Here is an 8,472-nt window from a genome sequence, read left to right as displayed (position 1 = left end):
CCTCATGAGGTTCACCTGGGCCCACCTCTCCAGCCTGTCCAGGTCCTTTTGGATGACATCCCGTCCCTCTGGTGTATCAACAACACCACACAGCTTGGTATCGTCCGCAAACTTGCTGATGGTGCCTGCCCCAGCCGATGGAACACAGGTCAGGGAATGCCCAAAGGCAGCCATTTCCCCTGCTGGGTTTTGGGGAAACCTCAGGAAGAAGCCCCTCATACACCAGGATAAAGGAAAGTGTCGCTTCTCACACGGAAATGAGGCTGCACACCGGGGCTGCAGCTCAGCCCCCACCGGGGCAGGAGGGACGTGCCGGTCCCCTCCAGCCTCCAGGAGAGGTGGCAGCGTCCCGGTCCTCACGGTTCACGGGGCACTTACCAATAAACCACCACCGTGTATTTCATAAACTTGGTCAATCTCTTGGTCTCGAAGAGCAGAGGGATGTCGAGGATCACATAGCGGAAAGTGTCGCTTCTCACACGGAAATGAGGCAGCCTTATCGAAGGGCTGCACACCGGGGCTGCAGCTCAGCCCCCACCGGGGCAGGAGGGACGTGCCGGTCCCCTCCAGCCTCCAGGAGAGGTGGCAGCGTCCCGGTCCTCACGGTTCACGGGGCACTTACCAATAAACCACCACCGTGTATTTCATAAACTTGGTCAATCTCTTGGTCTCGAAGAGCAGAGGGATGTCAAGGATCACGTAGCGGTAGCCTGCAGAGATAACAACAGCCCCCCAAAAAAGAAGGGGGAACAGCGTTACTGGGATTCACGAATCTTCTCCAGCAAAGCAAGGGGGAGAGCTCTGCAGCTCCACCCTTACAGCCGAGGGGAGAGCAGAGCCCGCCTGCCCTCCTCCCTCGCGGAGGGAGGAAACGCTTTCGTTCCAAGTTTCCATTGGCAAAAAAAATAATAATAATAATAAAAACCAAAAAAAAAAAAACCAACCCCTAACCTGGATGATCTCAGACCAAAGGTGAAGCTGCAGAAATATAATGAGGAGCTGAAAGGAGAAGCTCAAACGAGCGCGGCTGTGCCTGGCTGGTGAGAGCGGCAGTGGCGCCGTCGTTGCCGGCCTCTCCAGGGGAGCAGTGCCCACAGCAGAATCCCCTCTCTTTCTCACAGGCTGCAGACATCAATGTTTCCCAACTTGGTTCCCTTCCCTTTTTGGAAAGCTTTGGCTAAATGGTTCTGTTTTTCCAAGGGGAGCAAGGAAATCCTTGCAGACTTGAGTCCTTGCAGACCTCTCACAGCCGGGACGCTGATACACGGCTGGGGGGCCTCCGGGCACGGCCCCAGGGCCTAGAACCTCACCAAAATCAGCCAAGTTTGGTTCAAAACCGCCTTCACCAGGTGGAGTAGAGCTTGTGACCGCCAGCTACCGTCCTCCCGGGCCCTGCAGCCCACCCCAGGTTCTCCATGTCCCTCTGCCCTTCGCAAGTAGCAGCTGCCCACGTTTGGGGACATCGGGGTACAGCGCCTCACGGTTCACGGGGCACTTACCAATAAACCACCACCGTGTATTTCATAAACTTGGTCAATCTCTTGGTCTCGAAGAGCAGAGGGATGTCAAGGATCACGTAGCGGTAGCCTGCAGAGATAACAACAGCCCCCCAAAAAAGAAGGGGGAACAGCGTTACTGGGATTCACGAATCTTCTCCAGCAAAGCAAGGGGGAGAGCTCTGCAGCTCCACCCTTACAGCCGAGGGGAGAGCAGAGCCCGCCTGCCCTCCTCCCTCACAGAGGGAGGAAACGCTTTCGTTCCAAGTTTCCATTGGCAAAAAAAATAATAATAATAATAAAAACCAAAAAAAAAAAAACCAACCCCTAACCTGGATGATCTCAGACCAAAGGTGAAGCTGCAGAAATATAATGAGGAGCTGAAAGGAGAAGCTCAAACGAGCGCGGCTGTGCCTGGCTGGCGAGAGCGGCAGTGGCGCCGTCGTTGCCGGCCTCTCCAGGGGAGCAGTGCCCACAGCAGAATCCCCTCTCTTTCTCACAGGCTGCAGACATCAATGTTTCCCAACTTGGTTCCCTTCCCTTTTTGGAAAGCTTTGGCTAAATGGTTCTGTTTTTCCAAGGGGAGCAAGGAAATCCTTGCAGACTTGAGTCCTTGCAGACCTCTCACAGCCGGGACGCTGATACACGGCTGGGGGGCCTCCGGGCACGGCCCCAGGGCCTAGAACCTCACCAAAATCAGCCAAGTTTGGTTCAAAACCGCCTTCACCAGGTGGAGTAGAGCTTGTGACCGCCAGCTACCGTCCTCCCGGGCCCTGCAGCCCACCCCAGGTTCTCCATGTCCCTCTGCCCTTCGCAAGTAGCAGCTGCCCACTGCTGGGGGGTACAGCAAGGGCAGGGGAAAGCTGCAGATCAGAACCTCGCTCCCCCGTGTGTCCCCCAGCCACAAAACACCTCCAGTTTTGCCGGTGTCCCCTCTTTCTAACCCATTCCCCCCTAACCAAGCTGGCCACGGCAATAAAAGCCTTGACAAAGACATTCTCATCCAAGAAGCCACCATTTTACCAGCATCTCCGCCCGGAGAGACTCCTCGCTGCCCTCCAGTTTGATCGATAAGAGCTTTCCTTACACAGCGATCCTCAGAGACAACATCCAGCTATCCCAAATCATTAAAACCTGACTAATGAGGACAAAGCAGCCTGCTGAAGGCACACGGTGCTCTCGCCGAGGGGCAGGACAGCCTCCGCCTCTCGAGCCTGCAGCCCTGGGCTCAAGACTCCATCTCTGGCTCCCGGCTCTCTTGCCTGTTGCTTCCTTCGTGCTTTCTCCTCCTCCTCCTCCTCCTCACCCCGCAGCAGAGCACGGCCCCTGCGGAGCCCCGGCACAGGCCTATTCAGCTGTCACAGGGCTCAGCTTTGATAAGCTCCGCAAAACCAGACTGACTCTATTAAGACATCCTTCTGTCTACACGGAGACCTCCAAAACAGCTGGTGATCTTATCTGGCATTTGATTAGACCAAGTTTGACAGCTGTATTTGTTATATTTATCAGGGGAGAAAGCGGGACTTTGGAAACCACAGCTGTCAGCCCATTTCTCACCTTATCGAGACTAAAAGGGCTCCGCAGCTTTCATTGAAGGCCGGGGAGGTTGGGGGGGCAGGGAAGAATATTTGGCCATTTTGGAAGGTATGACATTATCCAGGAAGTAATCTCAGAAGAGGCCTCACAATGCTTTTCTCAGGCCTTACGGATGTTCTTTAAGCCATAGAAGAAGGTGGTGGTGAAGGGCAGCAGTGAAAGGCAGGAACGAATCCTCCAAACGCCGCCGCGAAAGGCCAAGGGTGGCAGAGCACAAAGGATGTCACTCAATGTTGGTTCCCTTTCTCCTTCCCCATCCCTCTCCCTGCTTTAAAACCAAAGGCAGAGCGAGCAGGGACCAATCCTGCCTGGGCAGGAGCCCCGGTGTGCTGGGACACGGCCTCTTACCTAGCACAAAGTACTTCAAGATCTGTTTGAGCATCTCCTTCTGGATCTCCGGGTGGGTGATGGAGTTCAGCAGCTGCCGTTTCTCCGGGTGGGAGAAGATAATGTTTCCTAGGGCCTCACGATTTATCTCGCCGTTCTCCAAGAGGATCTCGGTGCCAAAGTACCGCACTATCTGCTGATGGGCCTTGAAGTGGGGCTGCACCACTGATAACATCAAACAGCCGGAGGTTAGAGCCGCTCCTCCGGCACAGGCGGGTGTTTGCATCAGCGCTGGGCCTCAAATGAGTTTTGTTCATTAAATAACCCAGGCTCATTCTCCTCGGCGGGCAGCACATCTGCCTGCCAGCACACGCCGAAGCGCGAGCGGGGCGGCTCAGCGCCGCAGCCCGGCAGACACCTGCCACCGGCGCTGCAGGAAAGCAGCTGCAGAAGGAAAAAAAACCACCAACCACCAGCAGCAAAACCCAGCCCTCCCCTCTCTCAGCCCAAGGTCCCTCCGAGGGCTGACACCCCAGAGATCGAAGCATCCTGCAAACATTAATGCAGCGCCACGACCCTCCCCTCGCGCCGGCTGCTGCGCGGGGTTAGAAGTCAAGCAGGGAGAGGACTCGCTGGTGGCCACCAGCCAGGATGGGGGCTGAGCCAAATCCCACTGCCTGCAGGGCGAGGAGTGGAGCAGGGGGATCCTAAAGGGACCAGAGCCAGCGTCAGGTTTATTTTAGCTGAAAACTTCAGCACCAGGTGAATACAGCCTGGCTGCTACCAGCTGGCTCTGCCTGCTACTAAGGATTTGTATTTTTTTTACTGTCTTTCGCCTCAGCCACCAAGTTCTTCGTGAGAATGAACACAGAAACCTTCTAAGAGATCAATTCCTGACAGGTATTTGCAAGGACTCTGACGTTACACCAGCATATAATTTTAAAGCCACCAAAAAAATCACCAACAAAAAGGATGCAGGAATAAAGCCCTCATTAAGATCAAGCCGAGGCTAACCACGGAGAACCACAGACCATGTATCATTTTCTCTCCAAAATCCAGGAACATTGCCACAGGTTGTAACCTCAGGCCGAGCTAATAAAAGTCTTTAAGACCAATTTCTTTCTCCCGTGGAATTTCACATGGAGCCAGTTTCAGGGTGGCTGAAATCCATACAGTAAATAAACACGTATAAAAAAGGAATTGGAGAAAAAGGAAGTGATTGGTAGAAAACCGACACCGAGTATCTGTCATGTTTTCCTATCGTCTCCGAGGGCTTTTAGCACTTCCAGCAAATGTTCTGCACCTCGAGGGGAATTACAGTGCAATAAAATGTGAAGAGCATCGCAGCTTTGTGTGGCTACAGGTTAAGTTCTTCACCAAACAGAAAAGGTGCAGGCACTTCAGAATGACACTGCTGCTGGGCTGCAGACCCCAAACCTCCCGCACACACAATCAGCAGCCCCTCCTGGAGTGAGTGCTCCTCGTTATCCCGGTGGTACGGGGGGGTTAACACCCCCATCCGCATGGTGTGGGTAATCAGGGAGAGCAGGGTCTGCTCTGGTCCTGTGGAGGCAACAGCTCTGGAATTTTGGGTCTTTTCCGTGGCCAGGAGAGCAGGTTTGCAGCGCAGCGAGGGGCAGGTGTGCTGTGCAGAAGCACAGACCGAATTCCCTCTGATCTGGGATATTTGGAGCCTCTTTTTTTTTTTTTTTTTCCTCCCATCACATTAAGGCACTAGTAATCTTGTGGACCAGTCTCTCAGTATTTACAACCAAAGGGAAATCCTCTTTCCCACCCAAGGTGTTCCAGGATGGGTGTCCTGGCGCTGGAGCTGGAGGGGTATCAGATCAGCTGAAGGAACCTTCTTTACAGAGAAGGGCATTTATTTTGCCACAAGTTGGCTTTCACAGCCGTGGAGCTATTGCACTCCAGGAGAGGGAAACTCAGGGCAAGATCTCCCCGTGGTGTTTGTTATTAGGACAAGATAGAGTTTTGGGGTTTTTTTTCCTTTATTAAAAATATATCCTCGTCCCGATCCCCCTGAGAGAGCTGCTCCATGGACGTGGGAGGGAAAGAGTGATCCAATGTGCCCAGAGCACCCTCTGCCGTCTGCGCCTCCCGCATCCCTCCCAGTTGTCAGGGGAACCTCAGAAGAAAGACGCACCCTCTGCCGTCTGCGCCTCCCGCATCCCTCCCAGTTGTCAGGGGAACCTCAAGGAGAAACATCAACCCCGCAGGACTCACCCTCCCTGGCGAGAACATCGGCATCAATCACAGCACAGCCCAGCTCCCGCAGGACGGCCACCACCGTGCTCTTCCCCGTGGCGATGCCACCCGACAGCCCCACCAGGAACATCGTGCCCTGGAATTGGAAAGAAAGGAGCTTGAACACACGCCAGGACGGGGTTGTTTTCTTCCCGCTGTGTCCATCAACTGTTCATCCCAAACAGGCGACTTCATTCAAAGCTCATTTTAATACGATCTCAGGGCGGTACCGAGACATGAGTGTTGGTGGTGTTGTCGATACACCAGAGGGATGGGATGGCATCCAAAAGGACCTGGACAGGCTGGAGAGGTGGGCCCAGGTGAACCTCATGAGGTTCAACAAGAGCAAATGCAAGGTTCTGCACCTGGGCCGGAACAATCCTGGCCACCAATACAAACTGGGGGGTGAGGGATTGGAAAGCAGCCCTGAGGAAAGGGACTTGGGGGTGCTGGTGGAGGAGAAGCTGGACATGACCCACTGCCTGCAGGGCGAGGAGTGGAGCAGGGGGATCCTAAAGGGACCAGAGCCAGCGTCAGGTTTATTTTAGCTGAAAACTTCAGCACCAGGTGAATACAGCCTGGCTGCTACCAGCTGGCTCTGCCTGCTACTAAGGATTTGTATTTTTTTTACTGTCTTTCGCCTCAGCCACCAAGTTCTTCGTGAGAATGAACACAGAAACCTTCTAAGAGATCAATTCCTGACAGGTATTTGCAAGGACTCTGACGTTACACCAGCATATAATTTTAAAGCCACCAAAAAAATCACCAACAAAAAGGATGCAGGAATAAAGCCCTCATTAAGATCAAGCCGAGGCTAACCACGGAGAACCACAGACCATGTATCATTTTCTCTCCAAAATCCAGGAACATTGCCACAGGTTGTAACCTCAGGCCGAGCTAATAAAAGTCTTTAAGACCAATTTCTTTCTCCCGTGGAATTTCACATGGAGCCAGTTTCAGGGTGGCTGAAATCCATACAGTAAATAAACACGTATAAAAAAGGAATTGGAGAAAAAGGAAGTGATTGGTAGAAAACCGACACCGAGTATCTGTCATGTTTTCCTATCGTCTCCGAGGGCTTTTAGCACTTCCAGCAAATGTTCTGCACCTCGAGGGGAATTACAGTGCAATAAAATGTGAAGAGCATCGCAGCTTTGTGTGGCTACAGGTTAAGTTCTTCACCAAACAGAAAAGGTGCAGGCACTTCAGAATGACACTGCTGCTGGGCTGCAGACCCCAAACCTCCCGCACACACAATCAGCAGCCCCTCCTGGAGTGAGTGCTCCTCGTTATCCCGGTGGTACGGGGGGGTTAACACCCCCATCCGCATGGTGTGGGTAATCAGGGAGAGCAGGGTCTGCTCTGGTCCTGTGGAGGCAACAGCTCTGGAATTTTGGGTCTTTTCCGTGGCCAGGAGAGCAGGTTTGCAGCGCAGCGAGGGGCAGGTGTGCTGTGCAGAAGCACAGACCGAATTCCCTCTGATCTGGGATATTTGGAGCCTTTTTTTTTTTTTTTTTTCCTCCCATCACATTAAGGCACTAGTAATCTTGTGGACCAGTCTCTCAGTATTTACAACCAAAGGGAAATCCTCTTTCCCACCCAAGGTGTTCCAGGATGGGTGTCCTGGCGCTGGAGCTGGAGGGGTATCAGATCAGCTGAAGGAACCTTCTTTACAGAGAAGGGCATTTATTTTGCCACAAGTTGGCTTTCACAGCCGTGGAGCTATTGCACTCCAGGAGAGGGAAACTCAGGGCAAGATCTCCCCGTGGTGTTTGTTATTAGGACAAGAGAGAGTTTGGGGTTGTTTTTTTTCTTTATTAAAAATATATCCTCGTCCCGATCCCCCTGAGAGAGCTGCTCCATGGACGTGGGAGGGAAAGAGTGATCCAATGTGCCCAGAGCACCCTCTGCCGTCTGCGCCTCCCGTCTCCCCGTGGTGTTTGTTATTAGGACAAGAGAGAGTTTGGGGTTGTTTTTTTTCTTTATTAAAAATATATCCTCGTCCCGATCCCCCTGAGAGAGCTGCTCCATGGACGTGGGAGGGAAAGAGTGATCCAATGTGCCCAGAGCACCCTCTGCCGTCTGCGCCTCCCGCATCCCTCCCAGTTGTCAGGGGAACCTCAAGGAGAAACATCAACCCCGCAGGACTCACCCTCCCTGGCGAGAACATCGGCATCAATCACAGCACAGCCCAGCTCCCGCAGGACGGCCACCACCGTGCTCTTCCCCGTGGCGATGCCACCCGACAGCCCCACCAGGAACATCGTGCCCTGGAATTGGAAAGAAAGGAGCTTGAACACACACCAGGACGGGGTTGTTTTCTTCCCGCTGTGTCCATCAACTATTCGCCCCAAACAGGCGACTTCATTCAAAGCTCATTTTAATACGATCTCAGGGCGGTACCGAGACATGAGTGTTGGTGGTGTTGTCGATACACCAGAGGGATGGGATGGCATCCAAAAGGACCTGGACAGGCTGGAGAGGTGGGCCCAGGTGAACCTCATGAGGTTCAACAAGAGCAAATGCAAGGTTCTGCACCTGGGCCGGAACAATCCTGGCCACCAATACAAACTGGGGGGTGAGGGATTGGAAAGCAGCCCTGAGGAAAGGGACTTGGGGGTGCTGGTGGAGGAGAAGCTGGACATGAGCAGGCAGTGGGCAGCTGCAGCCCAGAAGGCCAATCCCATCCTGGGCTGCATCAAAAGAAGTGTTGCCAGCAGGTCCAGAGAGGTGATTCTTCCGCTTTACTCTGCTCTGGTGAGACCTCACCTGGAGTACTGTGTGCAGG

The 8,472-nt window shown here is 53.5% G+C and overlaps 1 protein-coding gene across 1 annotated transcript in view; it reads right to left on the bottom strand.

The window, feature by feature from the left end:
* Positions 1-6,008, bottom strand: part of DCAKD (dephospho-CoA kinase domain containing) — an 8,474-nt gene extending 2,466 nt beyond the window's left edge. The window contains exons 1-3 of the mRNA XM_014942688.1: positions 5,664-6,008; positions 3,441-3,644; positions 1,500-1,587 (exon numbers count right to left, since the gene is read on the bottom strand). Of these exons, the coding sequence (XP_014798174.1) occupies positions 1,500-1,587; positions 3,441-3,644; positions 5,664-5,775 (404 nt within the window). The 5' untranslated portion in view covers positions 5,776-6,008. The remainder of the gene's footprint in view (positions 1-1,499; positions 1,588-3,440; positions 3,645-5,663) is intronic.
* Between the last annotated feature and the right edge of the window lie 2,464 nt (positions 6,009-8,472).

The sequence above is a fragment of the Calidris pugnax genome, unplaced genomic scaffold, assembly GCF_001431845.1.
Source record: "Calidris pugnax isolate Ruff unplaced genomic scaffold, ASM143184v1 scaffold108, whole genome shotgun sequence".
NCBI classification, from domain to species: Eukaryota; Metazoa; Chordata; class Aves; order Charadriiformes; family Scolopacidae; genus Calidris; species Calidris pugnax.
The sequence above is the reverse complement of the archived record's forward strand: the minus strand, read 5'-3'. Positions and strand labels throughout refer to the sequence as shown.